Source organism: Scardinius erythrophthalmus (assembly GCF_964197995.2).
Source record: "Scardinius erythrophthalmus genome assembly, chromosome: 9".
Taxonomy (NCBI): domain Eukaryota; kingdom Metazoa; phylum Chordata; class Actinopteri; order Cypriniformes; family Leuciscidae; genus Scardinius; species Scardinius erythrophthalmus.
This window is the reverse complement of record NC_138229.1, coordinates 26650560-26675357: the sequence shown is the minus strand read 5'-3', so window position 1 is coordinate 26675357 and position 24798 is coordinate 26650560. Positions and strand designations below refer to the sequence as shown.

Below are 24798 nucleotides of genomic sequence, written 5' to 3'. Positions count from 1 at the left end.
AATGCAAAACTGACCTGCAATTGCGAAAAATACACTATTTTGGCTGGTGGCATGTTCATTTCTCACTCTGGTCTAAGTGATCAGTATGTCGCAGCCGTTTACTACTACTCTGTCTGGTGTTGACAGGCAGGGGAAAGGCCATCGGTTTGTGTTTTAACAGGCATTCACACATTCTCAGTCAGCCTATTGGCTGGGAGACAACAGCCCCCCGTTTGTCAGAGATCCAAGTGTCAGAGAGTGAGGCAGCTGACGTGTCCGGGAGCGTACTCGACCATGCTGTTAGCATCTTTTGGCAGGCTCTGTGCCACTTCTGAGTGTCTGAGATAAGCGCAGCACCAGCACGGCATATTTAATTAAGTCTGTGACGAACAGAGATCAGGTAAGCTACCAAATTCTTGTTCAACACAACACAGTCCAGAGGCATAAAAAAAAAAAAAACACTACAACAGCACAACAACAATTTACAATAATCAAAAAAAGCTAAAGGGCATCCGTTCATGCATCTCTACAGCATATGATAAACATAACTGCATGATAAAAAACAAAACAAAACAATAAGTAACTAAGGAAGAAAGGAGAGATGGCTGAGAGGAAGAACGCTGGGATATTTTAACATGCTTGCATTCCTGTGTTAACAACCAGAGCAGAGAACAGGAGGGGAAGTTTGGTGATGTCACACCATTCTTGGCGCCCACGGTGGGATTGAGCATGGGCGTCTCGCATCAGGCGGTCCTTAATCTGACAACAGTGGGAGAGCCACTACAAACGCATGATGCTGCAGAAGGTGACAAAAATACTGCAGCCGTAGCTGAACACGTTGACAGATTGTACGTTTTTAAATAATTTTTCCGGGGGTCCTGACAAAAAAAACCTCAAGAGATCAAAGGGTCTTTTGAGTCCTGGAGGAGGTGATAGACAGGTCTCGAGAAGAACACGAGGCTGTGAGGGACTCAAGGGGAAAGGGAGTACTCTGATATGAATGTAAATCTTGTAGTATATACTCTCTGAACATTGTCTTTTGATATGTGGGTGCAAGTGAGAGAGGTTGGGTTATACACGAGCAGAGGTGAGAGTCAGTGTTAAATTTAGCACAAATGCAGTGTTTCATCTCCTTTTCTCAAGCAGGCTTCACTGCTCTGGCTTTTAACATTGCAGCAATAACAAATCACATTAATAGCCTATAAGCCAAAATAATGATGACAAAGGCACAAGCAGACACCAAACGTACCTTTTGCCCTTGTCAACGAATAAAGGTATTCCCTGGCTTACAGGTGTAAGATAATTAATTCTGGAGACTGTAGACAAAGGCTTGAGAAAGGAGGGGGAAAGAGGTCCTTTGGATTGCCCATAGGGACAAGTTTAGGTTAGTTGATGTGATAAAGACAATAAAATAAGGTACTCACTGGACTGGGCGGTCTTGGCTTCGATGGGCTGAGTGAAGACCCCAAGCCCCATTTCAGAGCGGGCTGCCAGGGAGAATTTATACACAGTGTCCGGCTTCAAACCTTCAACAGCGTATGAGCCGGCAGGGTCGAAGGTGACGTGGATCTGAAGAGGAAACATCAAAAACACTTTCAATCTATGTGTCCTATCCACACTCCACAGGTTTATTTTAAAGTTGGAATAAAATTTCTGGTTTCTGGTTTCTAAATGCACGTTATTGCGAACAATTCATCCATGCATGTTAATATTATCATTTTTTTTACCTTGTAATTTTTAATTCAAGTATAACTCTAAAATGTTCCAATCTTTTAATCCTCTTAAAGGGATAGCTCACCAAAAACAGATCGGTCTGTGCAAGAAACGGAACATTATTAACAAAATTATTACTTTTGGCAAGCGGTCCTGCATCTATTTTACATTGCAGCATCTAGGATAAGCACAAGTAAGTTTGCAGAGGCTGTGGATTACAGGTAACAATGTTGTAAAAATAACGTCAGTTTCTTGCACAGATCAATTGTTTCGCTTCATAAGACCTCAATGTATCACCAGGAGGCATGGATATTTATTTTGTTTTGTCTGTATATGTCTTTTTTTGACTCTTAAGTGACGGTAGCAATTGACTTGCATTATATAAATCACCAAGGACTACAGTGTCAGCTAAAAATCTTCTTTACTGTTCAAATGAAGAAAAAAAGTAACCTACACAGCTTTTCCAATCAACAAACGATGACTAAGAACATATATATTTTTTTCGTTTCAATAATCTGTTTCACTAATATGTACGTCATAATATGAAAGATCTTTTGCTACTTCTGTTTCATTGTGACTAAAACATTAGTTGTGGGGCTGTGGGATGTATTGTGAGGTGGGCGAGGAAGACTTAGTCATCAAATCCAATTCACTTTCAAACATTTAATCTTCCACACTAATGATAAGAACTCTGTCCTCTTCTCCTTGTATGGTGATAAGCACGCCCACTGAAGTCCACCTATGCGTGTTGTGTGTGTGTATCAGATTCAAATCACAGGAAGAGAGAGATTTTGAGTGAATAAAGGTTTTCATTTCGGTCTGTTTTCATAAAGTGTGCATTTACATTGTTCAACAAAAAAATGGAAACTGACAGAGCACATGCAGCTGTCAATGTTTTTTGTGTTTTTAGCATAACAGCTAATATTGTAAGCACATATTTTATCCTCATTTGTAAGTATCCGCTAAAATAATAAATCTACATATATATTTTTTTTCTCATTGTTTATTCAACATTTTAAGATTATGGGGGACAAAGAAGTTGTTCACTAAAAACATGGAAACACACTTTCTGGACTTCCTTTCTGGAAACACACTGATGGCTATCATGATGAGAGTGTGCATAAGACATATGATCTCAATATTGATGAACCGACATCAAGAAAACCGATCCAAATGGCCCATTCTGGCATCAGTTAGAAGCACTGTCAAGTGCTGAGCATTGAAAAGTACATTCTGTTTTTGAAGCACAAAGCACAATCTAATTCTATCAACTGACTGCAGACTTTTACCTGCAGTCATTTTGTGAAATGTCAATTTTGGCTATCTTTCATTTGTATCCTTGGCCCACAGCAACAGCTGTAGACTACCAATATCAGGTCTGCTTGTAATTCTGAATGAATCGGGAAGGAACAAGCACTGACATGATACCTTGTTATCCGAGTCATCTTCCCAATATAGCAGCTCATATTTAATAATGGGGTCCTGGACCGGCCACAGCCAAGTTAACTGGATCCGCGTATCCAGCTCCGCCTCAGCCTCAAAGCTGGATGGCTGAGCAGGAACTTGAAATCAGACAGACACAGACAAGTTAGCGACAACAGATTCACAAGTATTTTTAAGGTACTGACATGAAATAAAACATGCAAAGTAGGGCTGGGTATTGATACACATTTCCTGATTCAATTAGACTCCAATTTAATTCAATTATGATTTTGTTCTGATTCTGATTCATCTGAGTGCATTCAAGTAACAATGCCAATTTTGCTTGTAAAAGAAAAGCTTAGCTATTTTTGTAAATTAAACAATGAACCTTCAAGTTCGATATATTCTGAAAATATTAACAACAGGGCCCAATCCATCCGTTACGTAATATATCAACATATTCCATATCCAGAAGTAACGATAACTTGATGCTGATTCAGCAACCACTCTGAAGGATTCAGTGAGTTTATTAGAAGAATTCCTCAGACAGATTCAAATGTTAACTGTTAATGTCAAATGTTTGAATTATCCATTAAAAACACATGGTTCAAATGAGTAATTTGTTCATGAATCGGACTACACTGGTTCTGTATGATTGGATTCATTAAAAAGAACCATTTGTTAAAAAGATTCATTTGTGAGAGTCATTTGTTTGTGAATCAGCCTATACCTGTCATACTGTATGTTTTTATTAACTAAAAATAACTGGCTCATGAGAGTCACTTCATGGAGTTCATGAATCGGAGTCATGTGTTGTTCATGAATCGGAATGGGAGTCATTTCATGGAGTTCATGAATCGGAGTCATGTGTTGTTCATGAATCGGAATGGGAGTCATTTCATGGAGTTCATGAATCGGAGTCATGTGTTGTTCATGAATCGGAATGGGAGTCATTTCATGGAGTTCATGAATCGGAGTCATGTGTTGTTCATGAATCGGAATGGGAGTCATTTCATGGAGTTCATGAATCGGACCGCTACACTGTTCATACAATATGTTACTGCATTTGACATCATGATTGATTTTTACCCAGCCCTATGTATAAATACTGATGTATTATTCACTATTCCCAAAAATTCACCTCCTTGCTGTGTCTTGACCTGCAACACATCAGATGGGGGCCCGTCCCCTACAGATGTGAAGCCCAGGACACGCAGGCTATAGGTAATGTCGGTGGTCAGGCTCGAGATTGTGGTGAGACGGCTGTCGTCCGTGTTGTGTTTCTGCCAAGCACTGAGAGGAGCGTCCAGTTCAGATGTGTAGTAGATTCGATAGCCTCTAATCTGACCATTAGGTTCCTCCGGCGGTTCCCACTGCACCAACATGGTGCTGGCACTCAGCATACGTGCCTGGACGTGCAGAGGTGGGGAGGAAGGCGCCTGCTCACCCGTTCGCGTCTCAACCGGGTCACTGGGTGGCCCACGGCCGATGTTGTTGACCGCCATTACACGGAACTCATACTCGGAATAAGGGCTGAGACCACCAATGCTGTAACGTGTGGTGGCAACACCGTCCACTTCTTGGAAGTTGGTGTCCGAGGTCTTGGCCCGGTACTGGATAATGTAGTAAGACACAGGTTCAGGGTTTCCAGAGTCCCATGTCAGGGTAACACTCGTAGCTGTGGTTTCCGTCACAATGAGAGATGTAGGAGGCTTTGGGAGAGCTGAGAAGTAGACAATAAGAAAGAAAATTAAATGGATGACAGTTTATGTAGGCTAAGCTGCCTACACGGTACACTCCTAAAATAGAGAAAGGCGTGCAATGCAAGACAGCGAGAGAAAGAAGAAAGGCCTGCATTCTGGTTATTCACAGAAAGGCAGGCCGTGCCGCCTCATCATTGTGTCTTTAAGATTTGTGGCTGGACTCCAGATAAATGTCGGTGACATTCTCCAAGTCCATATTGATTGGTGAAGTGCAAAGTGCAATCAATAGAGGCAGCCACGATGACGAGGAACGAAGTCTGGCAGGGCTCGCCGTTGTCTGGTGGGACCAGCCACACTGATACAGCTCCAGACATCTGGTCTGGGTAAACACATGCTCAGAATAATCTAAAGCCTTTCATTTTTTCAGAGCCCACAGTAAAAACGCGGGAAGTCCCTAAAGCTCAGTCAACAGAGAACAAGTGTCCATGTTTTTTCTTTGTGTGCATTAGCCAAGCGTACCATACAGCTGGTCAGAACCTTGGGGTTGCAGATAGAAAATAACTTTTTCTGTTCTCTGACAACCTATTCAGGGTCTTGGGTAAAATAACAGTGTCTATATAATCTTTAAACCTAAGAAAATCGACTAAATGGACCTTATTTATGTTATTAATACATGTTCTTGGTCTAAAGCCGAAAGTACACTTCCCTTGTCTTGGAAACAGTCCAATTGACGTAATTTTCGTCATCAGCACAGTCCGCTGATGTACTGGCTCACATCAATGAAGTGTACTTTTAATGGCTTGCACACTCAACAAGATGCAAGAAGGAGCAGAGCGTGGAAAATGAAGCATACCTAGGCTATTACTGCAAAATATTCCTACTATTTTTGTGCAGCTCACAAGTGGATAGAGCGGTCATTTGAGGATCTTACCTTTGACAGAAACTTGTGCGGTTGCCTCAATCATACCGAGGGATGAGATAGCTACGCATGTGTAGTTGGTCGACTGACGGATGTTGTTGAGCTCCAGGACATTGCGCCCCACGGGCATCTCCTCATCCTTGGTGAGCTCCACATCACCAGTCATCCATTTGACGTAGGGCATGGGGGCACCCACTGCCACACAGGTGAGGTTGACACTGCCCCCTGGCATAACCTCGTGATTGGTGGGTGGGATGGAGAAACGGGGAGGCACTCTTCGTACTACCGGAACGAAGAAGAAAATGTGGTGTGAGACTCAGCATGTGTGATATTGTAGTACTTTTATGTCAACTTTTAATACAAAAACCATACACGGGGAAATCTATTGTGATTACTACATCTCTAGTGTAAATACTAGGACTATATCACTAACATGAACAAACTAACATGAAGTCGAGCTGACAGGTCAAACAAATTCCCTTCAAAGGCCGGGCTGCCACTTTTTCCATTTGTTAAAGCCTGAAGCTTAACAACTGGAGGCAGGAAGTCAATACTATGGCTCACACATATGTGCAGAAAGGGGCGATAAACCAATACATGCCGGAGGAAAGGTGAACAAGGCATCGTAATGGTATTTCTTATAGAGTGAGACATTAAAATTCATGCCAAAGGGGAGCTTTATTAAATTGTGGATTTGAAGAAAAAAAAATCATCCTCGCTGAGAAATTGCAGGATGTAGAGTTTTCTCTGTCAGTTTATCGCCTGGTGGCAGTGAGACCCTGGTCTGTTGTTGCTCAGTCCTGCCTGGATTCGGGAACCTGTCTGAGACCTTGTGGGAGATGTATTGTTCGCAGGGCCCTCTCTTTGTGAGCCTCTGATATGCAGATAAACCTGACATTAAAAGAGGTTCCCATGGAGACGAAAAGGAGCCTGCTGACACTGTGCAGAGATGGGGAGGAGAGAAGTGAACTATCAATGTGGGGGCTGAACGGAATTCAAACCAGTCTTGACCTAAACGGACTCGAATGCGTGAGGCTCTTGGAGTACGAGGAACTAATCCACAAGGATCAGCATGAGAACATTTTTAAAGGAAATTCTTTTATCCATGCAAATACTAGTAATGCATTTCACTCTCTATAATGTATTGCTCAGAATCAAAGATGGTGGTAGATACTAATGCTGAACTATTTACAAGCAGCACAAACTGGAGAGACTTTTCTCTCCTATTCTCTCAAAATAGGAGTATAAAACCACAGCACATTAAACAGACTCTTCCAATTTGTGTTAATGACCCGCTGCCTCATGTCTGTCTATGGAGAAATGGCATAGGCAATAATTGGTTTTTGCACAGGTCTTCCTGAAATTGGATTCTCGACTTCGTTCTCTCATTTTATTTTCAGATAGACACTGCGACCAAGCTTGTTATTCTCCTCATTATGTTTGCATTGTAAAGGAAAAACGATAGACTCTTGAGCATTTTTTCTTTGAATTAGGCTATGTAAAATTCAAAGTACTCCAAGTCCACTGTTGCAAAGAAATTACAGTGGCAGTAGCATGTCTAAGAAATACAAATATTCACTTTATTGATTTCCCTGGAAGTCTGACACTAACTGTGGAAATGGACATACGGTGACGATGATTTGAAGGATAAGAATGGAAATTCGGTGCGGGTAATACAACAGAGGTGTATTACTATCAAAATAAACACTGATGATGTTTATATTATAATGTTTCAGGTAACAGGGAACAGGTTGGTTACAGGAGCCTTTATCATGAGTCAAACCATACATGCATTGTGGGATAAAATGGACACTCAAACCTGACAAAAAAAAAAGATAAATTAAATAATTAAAAATATAATTACAGGTGATTGTTTGTCAAGTTTAACGGGGATGTTTAACAGATTAAAACTAGTTTGGACTAATTAACAATGAACCGCTATCCCTTTTATTCCAGGCTCATGCAAGTCATCTGACACAACACATTCAGCCTGATAACACAGGTTTTATAGCAGGGCAGCATAGCAGAGGGAGTGGGATTGATAACAAGGGTCTCTGATTAAAGAGGGATCCAGATTGAGGTCTGCAAGAAGCGGTTAAGATTGAAAAGAACCAACCTCCTCGAGGGTCTAAGTGATGAGGTGAGAGTTTGACCAGGTGATATGAAGGAGATGAAATTGAAAGACAGAGACAAATGTGAGACAAGAGAACAGGGAAAAACATTTGTATAATTTCATGGTGGTTAGAAAATGCAATGGAAAACTGAATAAAGACAGAGACACACACTTAAGTTAGATTTGTATAGCCTATACTCCACCATATCTCATACTGTAGGTTGTTAAATGTTAAAGGTAAATACAGGCCTGTTTATTAAGCAATACATTTGCTTAAACATAAATGTAAGGAATTTATCACTGCATGTATGATGTCTACAGGGAACACAATCACATTGATAACGGTTAATGGTAGACATTAATTTAAGGGACTAAGTTTGGTTATAGAAAGCGGTTGTCCATCTAGTTTATAACTTTGCATGTAACTATATTTAACACTCTAAAACAAAACTGACAATCATATTTTGCTGCTGTGTGAACATGGCTTAATTACTCAACGTTACTCAATTTTAATATACCATTTAAAAGCTGGGGTCATTATTATTATTATTATTTTTACTAAAATTAAAAGTATTCATTAAAATTGACCAAAAGTGACAGTTAAGACATTGATAAAGTTAAAAAAATTATATTTCAAATAAGCCAAGAAATGTTTCTTCAAATTAAATTAGAATGATTTCTCAAGGATCATGTGACTAAAGATTGGCTGCTGAAAATTCAATACTAATAAGAATATCAAGAATAAATTACATTTACATATATATTAAAATAGCAAACAGTTCTTTTAAATTGGAATCATATTTCACAATATTACTGTTTTTACTGTATGAAATAAATGTAGCCATGGTAAGCATCTTGAGCATAGTGACTCTTCTTTCAAAAAACATTAAACATCTTACTGACACCAAACTTTTTAAATCTTTTCTATATGGAACAAATAATGCATGGGGACCAGTTTAATTGTGAGATAAAGTTTAAAATATAAATATTATTATAAAATGTCACTGTGACACATAAAGCCTTTTCTAAGATATAGTCAATAGATAATATTAAGATATTAAGTATTAGTCAACTTAGAAGTTTTTCCAACTTTTTTTGCTTGTTTTTAACAGACTTCCAAAAGAACAGCACAGGATGACTGACATATTATTAACATTTTCCTAACATATGTTGGAGGAGTAACTTTACTGCCATACTATACAGACAATTCAGAATGATTGAACATTTTCTGACAGCTGTCTCTGTATGCATGTGAGCATACGTTTCCATATCTCCAGTGAGGCAGACAAGGCCACTGAGATCATCTAAAAGAGCCTTAGGTCATAATGTGCCACAAACTTGACACATGAAAGATGATGATGTCAGTTAAAGGCTTGTTAAGCATGCCAAGGTAACACTATACAATACAATGGTGTGCATTAGCGATATTAGCATTTATCTTCCTTAAATATTGAACAAAGGTAAGTGGACCCATTCACACAAGATATAATAAACAGATAGGCGGTTATGAAGTGTGCGATCACTTCACTCTATTTGATTTGTTGTCAGTTTCAGGAGCAGAGGAAAGAGAGCAGACAGTGGTTGACAACTTTTCACTATGGAATAAGTGGCTGACAAATGAGCATTCACATATACAGCCAGTATACATGACTGCGATTCTCCCAGGTTATATAGTCTTCTGTCAGACAGATGGACAGAGAGAGAGAGAGAGAGAGAGAGAGTCATAGAGCATTCAGACAGCTCCCAGAAAAGTGCTGAGGACCAGGAAAAGGGAAGCAGCTATTGAATACATAGATCCACTGACAGGCTGGCAGTCTTAGACACCCAACTCATCTAGCGTGAGCAGATAAATGAGCGAGGATGGGCGGCTGAGGAATGGGAGCAGGATACTGTGCTGAACGCCCTTGAAGAGAAAAGTATGATTAGCCGTTTTACAGAGACGCTTTGAAAAACAAGCACCCACACCCAGTCTGTGATGGACAGATGGATAAAGGCGACCCATTATGCACCTGTCAACTCTGAGGAAGTTAGTTGTTGGTATAGGTTCAGAAGGTCCTGTTTTTGTTATTATTATTTTGGCTGTGCACGTTACGTTGCTTTGTAGTGAAATGTGAGGTCAAGCAGATTGATTAACAAATTATAAATATTCATTTAACTCCATGAGGGATTTTTCAAAAAACTGTCAAGAACAAGTGTGGCTCTTCTTTCACCCCCAAATCAAAAGAAAATAGCAAGAAAATTACATTTTGTATAAAGACAATGAAGCTTATTAGGAATAGTAATAGCAATATACTATAAATGATGGGGGGGGGGGGTGATATACTATAAATAGTAGCATTATTCATTAATATACTATAAATAATATCATTTATAAGCAGTAGGCTATTTCATCAATAAAAATACAATATATCATTTAAAGGCAATGTATTAGAGAATTTAATAAATAAATAAAAAGACAATATATAATTTTAACAAAAAATTTAGGCTGATTATAAATAAAGTAAAAATGACCGCATTATTCTCGGCTATTAGATTCTTATGTAATGAAAAAAAAAAGAAACGTGTTTAATTATCATAAAAATAATCTCAAAATGCAAAACATATTTTACATGACACTGTTTTCAACTAAAAGCGGAAACCGTTTCATGCGTTTTGGCCATTTATTTACACGACAGTGGCGTTTTGGGGGCCTGAAAGCGCAAACTTTTGAAAATGGGTTTCAAAGTGCACGTTTTTTTAAAACGATATCGTCTCTGTGTAAACTACAAAAACGCGAATTTGTGAAAACGATGATGTAATGTGCATGCGTATTACGTGTTCAGTCTATAGGCGAGTAGTGCTTATTTACAAAATGACATCGCAACTGCAGCCCTGACATGCATAAATACAGCGCTTTTAATCTTTCCGTGGATCCGTGTGAACGGGGATCGTTTTGACCACGTTGTCATCTTTATGCTGAAAATGGGAAGGAAAAACTTTTCGGTTTTTAAGACATCGATGTCATGTAAGCATACCCTTAAATGTTCCTACAAACAGGCATCCTTTTTAATGCAAAATACAATTTAACCCCTTTATACTCAATGTGTTTAGACGCAACTCATAGCAACCTTGTGTGATTGAGTCGTACGATGACGTTGCAGTTTAATCCCATTGTATATAACATTTTTGGCCGTTTGTTTTTACAGGAAGCATGAGAAGGCTTAGTCTTCACTTCTTGCGTGACAATTACTGGGTGGCACCGTAACGTCACTAGCTGGAGGCCATACTGGCAGCCAGCCATAAGCTCCCTGTTATTACCTGCATGGAAAGAGCTGAAGGGGTTGACACTCATAACAACAGCACTCCCAGAGTTCTGTTTCACAGACAATGCCTCCACACCATTATACCTTTAAATCCACATATTAATACTGCAGGTGTCTTCCGTGGCACTAACCTTCGGTTAACCCTTTTTGTCTTTTCGCTCTCATAACAAATACTTTAAGAAATATGCATGTTTACCTGTGCTTCAGTTGCTATGAAATCAAAACAGAGTAGGGAATGTTTGTTTTTTCTCTGCACAATTTTGTTCAACAAACTTTAGTTTATCTTGGCTCTGAAATGCCAGGCAAAGTTCAACACATGTGGAAGTCAAAACAAAATTGCAACATGGTCTAAACAAAGGTGTGAAGCATTGTTAAGGAAGTTGTTTTGATAGGGGCGGCACCTGGAGCGTGTCTCTTACCTCGCACGTAGAGATTGGCGGGGGCAGAGTAGCGCGTCCCGGCGCTGTTCATAGCTACACATTCGTACTTGCCCTGGTCTGATTCCTCGCTGTTTTCAATCTGCAGAGCTCCTGAAGAAAAGGAGAAAAAAAAACAAGGGTAAAAGTCACCTCTTTGATTTACGAACACGATTATGAATCCCCTGACGCAACTTTCCCCAACAAACCACAAACTTTCACTGCAAACAATCAGTAAACACTCCCTGTTTAAATGTCAGACCTGTTCCACTGTGTATATAGTTTATTGGCCGAGAATGCTGCCTAAGACATGCATAAAGCTGATTTTGCAGGTTGAAGGAGTCTACAGCTTAACATATTTGCCTTTCACTGTCATTAGGAAAAGCTTTCGGGATATTAATGTCATTGACTCGGAGCCAATTACACTACAGCACATGACTTTATTACTGCTGTGGCATATTTATACCAGAATAAAACATCAATAGCACACAAAACTACGCAGCCTGTCTGGTCACTATAGATAAAAACTGTGCTTCATAAGGTTACATGAGGACAATATTTAATTAGTCTTTTAACACATACACTGCTGGTCAAAACGTTGGAATAATTAAGATTTATTTGAATGCTCACCAAGGCTGTATTTATTTGATCAAAAATACAGTAAAAACTAGCCTGGGTTTCCCCATACTGCCTTGCTCGCAGCGCGATTTTATTCACGCTGCTAGGCAGTCTGGACACCATGGACCAAATTTTCCCCTGAAAAAGGGAACCAATCACAGAACGGGGAGGGAGCAGCAAGACGATGACGACACCGAAGCAGTTTGTTTATATCTATGGATCCAAAATGGCATCAGACTCGACGTTACCTTCTACCCTCATGTTTATCTTGCACAAACGGTAATATTCGCTAAACGCCATCGTGTACAAATAAATCTTTGACCCATCGTCTTTTTCCTCGTCGAATTTCTGTCACTCTACATACGTCATCTGGTATAATTGAAGCGATTGGCTATGAGCTACGTACAGGCGCATTTGATAGACATTCATAGCGCCCAATAAACGGCTCTGGGCATTCGTAAACCACGCCTCAAATACGAGAAAATGAACACGTGGTTCCCAATAAAAACAGCAATATTGTGAAATATTACTATCATTTAAAATAACTTTTTTTTTATTTGTGACGCAAAGCTCAATTTTCAGCATCATTACTCCAGTCTTCAGTGTCGCGTGATCATTCAGAAATCATACTGACTGATTTACTGCTCAAGAAACATTTCTTATTAATGTTGAACAGTTCAGTTGTGTAATATTTTTGTGGAAACTGTGATATACTATCATTAAATACTTTTATTCAGAAATGATGCATTAAATTGATCAAGTGTCAGTAAAGACATTTATAATGTTACATGCTGTTCTTATGGACTTTCTAATCAAAGAATCCTGGGAGAAAAAAAAAAAAAATCAGTAAAATGTTTTCAATACTGATAACCTTTAATAGAAATTCTATAAAAATCCAATACAATTTATATTTTTTTTTTTTACTTTGCCATGACAGAGAAACATTACATTTGGAAATATATAAAAATACAAAACAGTTATTTATATTGTACAAATATATTCAAAATATTACTGTTTTTACTGTATTTATAATGGAATAATGCAGCTTTGGTGAACAAAAGAGACTCAACAAAAACATTTCAATTCCATTCCAAACTTTTGACCAGCAGTGCATTCATTCATTGAAGATATCACTTCAGAACACAAAAGGAGGCAAATCTCTCAATAATGTGAAACAACATTTAGTGCGGCAGATACTTTATATCTACCCATTTTGACATGGGCAGGAACATCAAATAAAAAATCAATCCAGGTGTCCTAACCACAGATACGGTGTTTGCTTCGACAAGACTCTGCCAGGCTCTTAATCTAGCAAAAGCACACATATTTAACTCTGGCAGTGCTGTACCACCATAGCATAGGTTATCACCTGCTGTTTACCCCTGACTTCTTCCCAGCATCCCAGTGCTGCAGGGAAGAAATAACATGCACCACTAACCTTGCCCAATCTCCAAGTTCAAGGAAAACGGATTGGTGGTGTTCCCTACACTGACAAGCAGCAAATTACTAATCAATTCGGAGATTGCTCAGCACTGATTGCCATCACCCCTCAGTCCTGACAACACATCTGATTGATGGTGCCATATTGTAAAGTAAAGGGACCACAATAAAGAAAAATAATATTAAATCCCATCTAAATCAAAGGAGGAATGTGAAAATCACACTTTCATTCGCAATTATGTGAATTTAATACATTTTTTATTTTCTTATTTTAAAGCATGCCTTTAACATCTTTGACAGTTACAGACACAAAACAATTATAATCTTTTTTAACCATCAATGCATTCAAAGTGTTCGGTATGACATGATACAGTATGTTAAACGGATAGTTCACCCCAAAATAAAAATTCTGTCATTTTCTCGACCTAAATGATGACAGTTTTTTTCATTTCTGGGAGAACTATCCCTTTATTTCAAACGGAGATGAAGTATGCCACACGGAGACATGCATTTTTGAAACAAATGAATACACTGCGGGACAAACTGTGCGTCTTGATGAGGACATGGAATTGTAATGAAGAGCATACATGTCCCTTATTGATAAAGGAGATACAAAACAATGAGCTGACTGAGATGAATTGAACACAAAGACCTGTTGTTGCGAGCCAGATAAATTAAATATCAGGCCCACGAACACTGAGATTTCAGCCAGTAAAAATCAGCAACCACTCGGGAAACATAAGGCAGTGTCAGCTTATTTCTCCTCAAGCGAGCCAGACGTACTTCCTGATTCAAAACCTGAGGTGAGCTGGGTAACAAACAGACCTTTGTTATGCGCCATACACTTTTCCTCTTCTTTTCGACTTCTTTTTACAGTCAAACTCCAGGGGTCCTAAGACCACTGATATTGCCAACCAAGTGAAGTAGGGTAATGGCGGATTTGTCAAGTACTCGCCTCTAGCAAGTGTGTTTCTGAAATTCATGTTTCATTCAGAACTGAGAGCGACTGTGTGATTGATCGAATGCTCCATCTTAACAATCAGGGCCGTGCCCTCATTTCCCATACATACTCATTTTAGCATAAGTAGTATGCAAATTCAATCATTTCAATTTCATTACAGCCCAACTGGAATGTGAGAGAGACACTCTGGAGATTCTAAAGACGGCCTTCAGTCTTAAAACCAAACTCGTAGCATAACTTTAATAAGACTCTGGCCTCAAAATATTCACAACAAATGCACGACACAATAACTAGCAAGAGTCCAATATCGTCCCCTCATCCAAAGTATAGCTCATCTAAAAATGAAAACTCTGTCATAATTTACTCACCCTCATGTCATTCCAAACCTGTATGAATTTGAAACATAATTCTGTGGAACAGAAAAGAAGATATTTTGAAGAATGAATTTCTTTGCAGTAAACAATGAATCTCGAAAGTTCCTATCCCCATTCATTTTTACTGCATGTAAAATGGCGACCAAGACATTCTTCAAAATCTCAAATTTTATGTTCCACTGGTTTGGAGTGACATGAGGGTTTGTACATGATCACAGAATTTTCATGAATTATTCCTATAATATAAGTAAGTGAACCGCCTCCAAAATAATGCACACTTTTTAGTAATAAATACACTACTGTTCAAAAATTGGGGGTCAACAAGATGTCTTTGAGAGAAGGCTGCATTTATTTGATCAAAAATACAATAGAAAACATTCATATTTTGAAATATTACAATTTAAAATAACCGTTTTCTATGTCTATGTTTTCTACTGTCTTCACGTGATCCTTCAGAAATCATTGATTCTAATATGCTGATTTGCTGCTCAAGAAACATTTCTTTTTAATGAAAATGTTACCAGTTTTGCAGAATCTTTTTTTGTGGAAACCTTGATACATTTTTTCAGGATTCTTTGATGAATTGTAAATTCATATGAAATTGAAATAGAAATCCTCTGTAACATTACAAATGGCCTTACCGTCACTTTTGATCAATTGAATGCATCCTTGGTGAATAAAATAATTAGTTTCTTTCAAAAACTAAAAATTCTCACTGATTCCAAACTTTTGAACAGTATTATCTATTTCTGTTAAATTGGTTAGATATAGACATCAGAACACAGACAGGTTGAATGCCGGGACAAAGGTTGAATATGTACTGAACAAGCAGGAAATGACAGTGGTGGTGATGAGACGGGTAATGGAGGAGACGTTTCGTGAGACACATTCCAGCTGTCTTACCTCGTATCGGCGAACCCCCTAGGTGAAGTAAATTGAATGCAAACAAGATTGAAGAGAAGTGTTAGTAGACGAGAGAGATAGACAAAGAGAGATAAGGAAAACAAAAGGGAGGGAATCAAATGAAAGTAAGCTTAATTAAACAGAAAGGAATCAAGTTGAGCCAGACTACTGCTCTCCGAAGATTAGTTGAATGTTGGCTGTCTGGTGCAACAGAATTAGCTCAAAAAAAAAAAAAAAAAAAAAAAGAAAAAAAAAAAAAGATCCGAGGGCATATTTTTCTTTGTGGTAGAATTCTGAGATAATTTAGGTGCCTGCCAAACCTGATGCTTTAAGGACAATTTGCAGAGCTTAGGGAAACAATCAATGTCTACTTTTTTGTTATTTTTTGTTCACAGCATTGTCCAGAAAATCACAGGACCATGGCAGGTTAAGGCGACAAGTTTGGTGTGAGAATAGCAGAAACAGCTAGCAACAATTCTGTACACGTGGATTTAAGTCAACATGAAATGCCATAAACGGCATTTAATTACTTGTTATTTAATAACTTGTGCGCACCATTAGCATTTTTATTAGCATTAGCTTTTAGAAAAGCCAAAGTCTTGCTTATTTCAACAGCAGCCTAAAACAATACATAGGCAAACACAGTGGTGTGCAGTGGTGTACTGCTATGAATGGGAAAAACTGCAACACGCAATATGGTGGATCTAATAATGGAAGTCCCACCTTCTAAATAAAAGAGCCAATCGTCAGTTGGAAATGTCATTGTGTCACTGCACATCACTGTTAGACGCTACGGTTCCCATTGAAACCTGAGATATATGTTTTTTAATGCTATTTGAGCATAAAAAACAACATAACTACAATGTCAAAATTTGCTGCTGATTTGATATGTTTTATTTAAATGTGACTTTGGCATGCAGTTTTAAAGGCAAGCAGTTTGGCAACCAAGCAATGTGAGTCTGGCAAGCTGTTTTCAAGCCGAAAAGAGTTGGTTTTGCATGCCAGAAATATCTTTCTTGAGGTGTAGCAAATATGGCCGACCAAGTGAACTAATTTTCCTTGAAAGGGACTTTACTATTGGTTAACACTGGTTAAATCAACTGCTTGTGCAGCCAGATGAAAAGCTATAAATCATTCACCTAAGAAAGAGTTCATTTTGATTTCACGTCGACTTAAACTATCGGTCAAATCACAAGGTAAGGTTACTTCGTCATTACCAGTGTCTATCAGAAAACACTTATCTATAAGTAAAACAGCGAACATGTCATTCAACATTCTCCTGAGGAGTAAAACGTGCAGATAAGCCAGATAAGGTTAGCTTTATTGTCATAATTTTATGTTAAGAATGTTCTAAAGAGCCATAAAGTTTTGCGCCTCATGCCGTCCAGAGATAAGATCTTTGAGGAAGCAATGTTTGGATCTTTGGTGGAATGGTAATTTTTTTTCATTTTACTTTTTGCAAGATAGAGGCATTCAGGATTCAAACTTTCAACTGTGTATTTGTAAGCTGTGTACTTAGACGCTGATGCTAGAAACTAGAGAACAAGCTCCGCTGTGACTTGCCCTCTAAATGAGGTGGATTTAGTGGAGAAGGATAAACTCTGAGTCAGTCAGGAGCTATTAATCCAGCCTGGGCAAAGTCCTGTTCATCCGTCTGATCCTAGGTCAGACCTGAGCCGTCTATCCATTAGGAAGGTCTACAATGTAAATAGAGCAGCTGATCCTCTCCGGGCCGCTCTCATATTCCCTTAAGGGGTGCCTACAATTACCCAGACCATTTGCATGTGGCTTAAGACCCATTTGATTGTTATGGCCACATCAATACATTTCTCCTACAATGGTAAGCAAGCACAAATTGGCAGACCAAAGGCCTGACTTTGCACAAAAAAAGCGTTCTAGTTTTAATTAGGTGGCAATATTGCGCATTAATTAAACTGAAAGAAACAGAGCTGTGTCGATAGGGTGTCTATATTATACATTTAGTATATTAGTTCCTGCTCCTGTGATTGTAGGACTGAAGTAGTGTGCCATCCCTACCTGAACGAAGCTGTTTAATTCGCCCGTTGCTGTTGATGTCTACAGGTAGGAAGTCCTTGAACCAAGTGATCTCCGGGTCAGGGTTCCCACTGGCGGCACAGAGCATCGTGGTTGTTCTTGTTCGCTCCACCACTTTTAGCTGAGGGCCCATGTCTATGGTAGGAAAGCCATGAGGAATCTGGTTTTCTGCAGCAAGAAAAAGAAAAACAGGTTAAGTCAGGAGTTAAAAATCTAATGATTTACCAAAATAAGGATAATGATCTCAAAGATCTTTGATTGCTATAAATCAAGGGTTAGAGATGTGAGCCAGGCGTAATTGTCCTGCTAAAGCAAATCCAGGACTAGTCTCATTAGTGCACTGAATCAATTCACTTCCCAGAAAAAAGCCTTCCTTTGCATTAATAAGATCAAAGCATGGCGAGACTAATCCACAGGACGTTTGTGTCCTGTTATTCTAACATGTAACACCATATGGACTCCAAGCTTTAAGTTTTAAGCTGCAAGCTTATGTTTTAATCTAAATCTTTACAAGAGTTTGAGAAGAGGCAGAGCAAAAACAATGAGAAAAGAAAATGCAAATTCAGCTACAAATAAATCCAAACATTAAAAAGGATCAATACACTAGGTAAACTACTAGCTAGCCAGCACTTTTTTGATATTCCTAATACTTTCTAGTTTTACTTTTCTACACTTTTCTGCAATAACATTGCCATTTTTAAATCCAGCATGAAGACCTGAAGATGATATTCTTTATCTTCATTATTCATGAGTTATTTATTTATAAAAAAAAAAAAAAAACCTTCATTAGTTTATCATTACTATTATTCAAATTTCAAATTGACCGTAACTAATTATTAGTATTATTATTGCTGTCATCATTTTTTATCTTTTTCTAACAACTTCAGACTTCTGTTGTTAAATGTGCTTTATGGATAAATTACTTTTATAGGTTACTTTAATACAAGATCAAAGTTTGAAAATTTCCCCATTGACTTCCATTTTTATAATGTTCACAATTCAAAATGTAAACAACAGCAATTACATCATCAAAACACTTGCATTCTCAATTGTCACTGGTCTTCTTTCTAGCATTCATTTGAATAATGAATTGTGATTGCTCTCTTCGTTCTTATAATATTTTAGTTGTTATAACCATCTTCAGCCGCCTCTACACTGCAAAAATGGTGATGCTGTGAATGGTGAATGTTGATACTGACGTGTTGATACTGACGAAGTTGATATGTGCCACGGAAAGAAAACAAAGCAAGTGACAACTGCAACATGCACCTGATGCGGCATTTCATTTAAGCAAAACCAGTCTAAAACTGCTTACCTAAAATTTAAACCTAACACATTTCATTTGCTGTCTTGCAAACACTGCTGTTTTCTTCTGGAAATGCAAATCTAGTTGGCAAATAATGCTTTGTCCTTCAATGGTTTGGAAAACACCCTTTCCACTCTGATACAGACTGAGATGCCTTTCACTATTTCTACACAAGGGAGTAACAGAGCAGATATCTCTAAGTATCAAACATTTGCATAATTAACACAAATCATATGAAGAATATGAAAATGAACACTAATTATATCAGAAACCAGATAAGCAAGTGGGCAAGGCTGTAAACATGCGGCTTCCAAGCACATGAAAAAATAAGCAATGCTATGGCTGTGGCACGGTTTAAAATTACTTTGTTTTTTTTCTCTCTCTCTCTCTCTTCTCAAACATTCACACAAATGTTTGGATGAAAGCCCATCATGCATAATATTCACACTTGCAATAGCAACAACATTACTGCAACACCACACTCTCTTTGATGCCAGGGTAAGCCAAAAGGCAAGGCTGAATTATTCAGTTTGAGACAATCCTCTGCATGTGACAAACATTGTAAGGCATGGGAGCACAATCCTGTTCCTGGAGCTCCACCTTCCTGAAAAGTTCAGCTCCAACCCTGATCAAACACAACAGAACCAGCTAATTAAGATTTCCAGGAGCACTTGATAATTACAGACAGGTTTGTTGGATCAGGGTTGGATCTGAACTGGCAGGTACTGTAGATCTCCATGAACTGATTGGGCACCACTGCTCTAAGGTCTACAGAGCGACAAAAGGCAACTGCGATTGATCTTTTCTTCTTATTCCAGTTAGTTCAACATTAAATCATTGAGCATCAAGCAATGCTTCTCAAGGAAGCTGAATTGAAAAGCTCTCACACCAGACTATGACTTTAGGACAAAGAAAATCAGACGCATATCCACAGTGAGCAAACCTCAAAAGAGATATTTCACGAATCACTAATCCCCTTATGAAAACATCGAAAAGGGAATCATTTAGAAAGCGGAAAATGTTGCGTGGAATCCCAACTGGAGGGAACTTTTCAGTACAAGGTAACTTGGAATGTGAGGCTGTTCAAGTTATGCCTCATTAAGAAGCAAAAACCAAGTCTTTTCCAAGTCTGACCTTCAGAAACTGTTATATATCGAAGTGTACAATTTTGCCTTGGCGTGCTTGAGAGAGGTCAACTACCTGTACGAGTGTGGGCTGTATCACTATGCCAGTCCTTTTCTCTGAGCGGCTTCTGAATAAACAATTGAATACATTTTCTTGAGAAGGAAAACACAAATAGTACCTACAAAGAGTCATATAGTCAGCATGCAAACAAGGTAACAGAGCGCACAAGAACTTCTAAGAGAAAACCAACTGGGCTGTTTCCTCAGTGGAGTGTGAAGATGTGCTTTTCAGGTGTGCAAAAATAAATAAATAAATAAATAGAAAAATACAATTTCTCCTGGTGTTTCAGGTGACAAAGTGAAGAAATGAAGTGTTTGAGAGCAAAATAAGTAACATACTTGCGCTATATGTTCACATATACTCGTTAAAAGTGCACTCAGTAATTTTCATTTTTTTTTGTGAAAGTCGTCTTAGAATTATACTGACACCTAGTGGTGTGGATGAAGAATCATGCATTATATTGCACTGCAGAAATGAGCTTTCAGTCATGATTCAATTATTTCATGTTCGAAAGAGTCTGATAACATGAAGATTACTGAGATAAATGAGTATTCAGATGGTTCATGTGACCACAACATGGCAACCACTATATGGTGACCCGTGCCTTGTAAAAGAAAACAGATTTTTTTAGGCTACCAATGCGTCTGGAGACTTCATCTTACATACATTGTACTACTTTTTAACTACTCATCACTACCCATAACTTTTTAATGAGGAAAAATTGCTGACTGCACCTTTTAAATAGACTTCTTAATATTTTGCTTCTTAGTAAAGTTTATAATGATGACACATGCTTCCTTACAAGTATAGTGAGTTTGAAAAAAAAAAAAGTAAATGGTATGTGAAGGTAAAAACAATGGAGAAAAATATGGATTTATTCCACAAAAGAAAACACAGAAGAAAAAAAAAAAAACAGATGGTTACCCTTTTGCATTTCCTAAATAAAAGCTCCATTCTCCGTCCTGGAAAGCAATTTGATCATTTACACCTCTTTACTATGCATGATGATTTAAAAAAAACAGAAGAAGCTCAGAAATGTGCTTTTAATACAAGTCTTGTGTGCTTGTATTGAGTCGAGCAAGGACTCCATTACTGAGATGAATAGGTAAGAAGGAAAAAAGTCAGCAAAATGTCCCGCTCTGTCCCAAGTCTGTGCCGCATCATAGACGTGGGCGCCACAGCAGATGGCGGTTTGAATTTAAAAAGCCTGCCAACGCTAGTTTCATTGTTTCCCCGAAGCAGTTATGACAAGGTGCTTGGCTCCGATGGGGTGATACATTTGGTGGGTAATTGGGATGCCATCTTGTAAAGAGCAGAGGGAAACTTGAGAGTGGATGGAATGAGGAGGAAGTAGGAGGAACAGCTCTGAAGAAATGTTCCAGCAAATAGTCAATAGAGAGAAAGTGAACTTTAATGACAGTGATGTCATGTGCTGAGATTCTCTGCTTGTGTTGCAGAGTTTTATTTCACCTTTGTCTGAAAGGTTACGCAACTGACTGAGGTCATGGTATACGAGAAGCAAAATTCCTGACAATTACAGACAAAGAGTACAGGCTCAAGTTTTTATGCAACGTCAACACCTTATTTGTATCACGTTACTTTAAAAATGCAGTTAAGCCTACTGGCATTTCAAAGATAGTAGCTTGACTATGATTTACAGATTCATGACTACCAAAACCACATCTAACCTTCCAGCATCATGTCCTACTTATACACTGGGTGCGGCTCTATTGTTCTTTGTTCATGAAGGGGTTATTCACATTAGATTTCTATTTAATGTAACAACTACGTTTTTACAATGCATTTAACCCTATGTAGCACACAAACACAAAAAACTACTGTAGAGTTAAGAAAAAATAATAATTATCAGTTTCCACAAAAATATAATACACAAAAATATTTGTAACTGTTGTCAACATTGATAATAAGAAGAAATGTTTCAAGCACCAAATCCAAATATATTCAAACAGAAAAGTTATTTTAAACTGTAGTAATATTTCACATTATAACTGTTTTTACTATATTTTTGATCAAATAAATGCAGCTTTGGTGAACATAACAGACTTCTTTCAAAAATCTTATTGACTAAACTTTTGAACGATAGTGTAGAGGTGAATGACTATGCTGAAGGCATATTATGAAATTCTTTCTGCAGTGTATCAAAGCAATTACTAGGTCTTCTTCAATCACTTAAGTTTCTAAGTTTAAATATGTTTTCTAAGTTTAAAGCTGTTTACAGTATACACAACTTCACAAAACCATCGTGACAAGCATTTTTTTATTTGAGGTTAGAGTTGAACAATATACTGTAACAGTACTATACTTTAAATTTTGTTTTGTTTATGGTGGTGCTCATGCCCCCCTATTTTTACATTTAGATGACCTTTTTCATCATGTTACACTCATTTAATTTGTATAAACATTAACAATTTAATAACAGTTATTAGCAAATCCCAAAATGAATATCCATCTTTCACACTATACATTATAATGTAGTGATGCCTAAGTTCGATTGTAACATTTAAAATGACTGATTTTCAGATTTTAGTGTTTTTATTTTTAAATGTAGACAGAACTGTAAATAACTTTATTATTACTTGGTTCTCTGCCATAACATACAAATAATCACTGGCGCACATAAACTGATGTACGTCCTTCCAACTCTTTTAAAGCTAATAGTTAATTCCTTGTGACGACCTCCATAAACATGTGCCATTGTAACAATAGTACCTGTGATAGTACCCAATCAAATCTCCTTCCTGAATGGGAAATCTACTGTTGCCATCCACAAACCCAGAGCGGGTATTTAATGAGACCTTACCAGAGCGATAAGACTGTGCAGGCCCTTGCAGATGGCAATCTATTGTATTTTCTCCTCGGTTGTGGAACCAGGCCAGAAGCAGCCAAGCTTTATCGATGCATGTGACCACAAAAAGGGAACTAACAGAGTAGCACACCACAAACCCATCTGTAATCAGTTTTGTGGAAAGAAAGGGAACATTGTTTTTTGAGAAGCAGTAAATTACGCTCACTGAGACTTATATTCAATGCTGTGAGCGATCAGATAACAGAAGAACAGATCGAGGCTTGAAAGTCTGATATTTACAAAACTTGAGTGCTGAAGAAAACCAACGAATGAAACTGTTGGCAAACAATGTGAGACTACTAACTCTGTATCATTACGAAAACAAAGCAGCGATGCTGCCAAGAGAAATAACAATGGCTTTTCAGGTGGTCGGGAGTAAGTAGGACAAAATGTCCTGAAGGCAGAGAAATGGAACGGTGAACTCATCTAATGTGAACAACAAGCACTGCCGTAAACATGGTTTAGATATGCATAGGCTGCATGTCCTCAATGCTGGGTCAGAGCAGAGAGGGACATAATACACATTACCGTCGATCCGACATGAGGAGTAGTGTGGGGGGGGGGGGGGGTGTCACCGTGGGAGGATAAAGAGGGAAATGGAGGACAGTAGGGGTACATGCCAACCTCCTGCCAGCTCCAATTACCAGTGAGAATAGAGCATGGCATGTGGGGTGATGGGTCTAATCAGAACCCCGCTGAAGAGACAAGTCTCTGTCCTCAGACCCCACTGTGAAACAGCCCGAGTGCTCTCCACGTCCACGTCAGCCGGAGTTATTCTCACCCTGCACAAACACGTCGCCACAGAAGAGGATGCTCAAATAGTGATGAAGCACCGTGGGGCACTCACACCGAGAACAAGCCGTTCGTCAGAGACTGATCACGCATGTTTAGATCCATGAGTCTGGTGTAATGTCCATGCTATATGCTAACTGCATGTGTTTAAAGGGACAGTTCACCCTAAATGCCACATCTTTTGAAATAATATGATAGATTTAGGTGAGAAACAGAGTGAAATCAAGATACGATTTAAAGAACAATTAGAACTGAATATTACAATTTCTCTCAGTTTCACACAGGCCATATGGAGAACTTGTGTTTGTTACACAAAGTAAATATAGACTTCATTGGTACTTTGGCAACCTTTTTGAAGCACCAACTTTCTTCAAAATATTTGTGTGTGAGTGTGTTCCACAGAAGGAAGAATGGTATACACTTTAAAAATTAAGATTTTTTTTTTTTTTTATCTATGGTTCCACGAAGAATCTTAAACATCCATGGAACCTTTCCATTGCACAAAAGGTTCTTTATAGTGGAAAGAAGTTCTTCAGATTATTAAATATTTTTTCACATTATAAAAAAAATGTTCTTTGAAGAACTGTTCCATGAAAGTTTTTTTGGGGAACCCAAAATGGCATCGCTGCGAAAACCCACTTTTGGAACCAGTGTAAAAGAAAGACATTTTTGACTGAAATATTCCTTTAAGCATGTGGAGGTCTCAACTGTTATAGAAGAACAAAGTTCCA

The 24798-nt window shown here is 38.3% G+C and overlaps 1 protein-coding gene across 4 annotated transcripts in view; it reads right to left on the bottom strand.

Annotated features, from left to right (window-relative positions):
- ptprfb (protein tyrosine phosphatase receptor type Fb) overlaps nucleotides 1–24798 on the bottom strand; it is a 211200-nt gene that overhangs the window by 66864 nt on the left and 119538 nt on the right. For all 4 annotated transcript variants that reach the window (XM_081375456.1, XM_081375457.1, XM_081375459.1 and 1 more), the window contains exons 5-10: nucleotides 17901–18086; nucleotides 11571–11681; nucleotides 5749–6018; nucleotides 4256–4837; nucleotides 3121–3254; nucleotides 1404–1548 (exon numbers count right to left, since the gene is read on the bottom strand). In XM_081375456.1, the coding sequence (XP_081231582.1) occupies nucleotides 1404–1548; nucleotides 3121–3254; nucleotides 4256–4837; nucleotides 5749–6018; nucleotides 11571–11681; nucleotides 17901–18086 (1428 nt within the window). The remainder of the gene's footprint in view (nucleotides 1–1403; nucleotides 1549–3120; nucleotides 3255–4255; nucleotides 4838–5748; nucleotides 6019–11570; nucleotides 11682–17900; nucleotides 18087–24798) is intronic.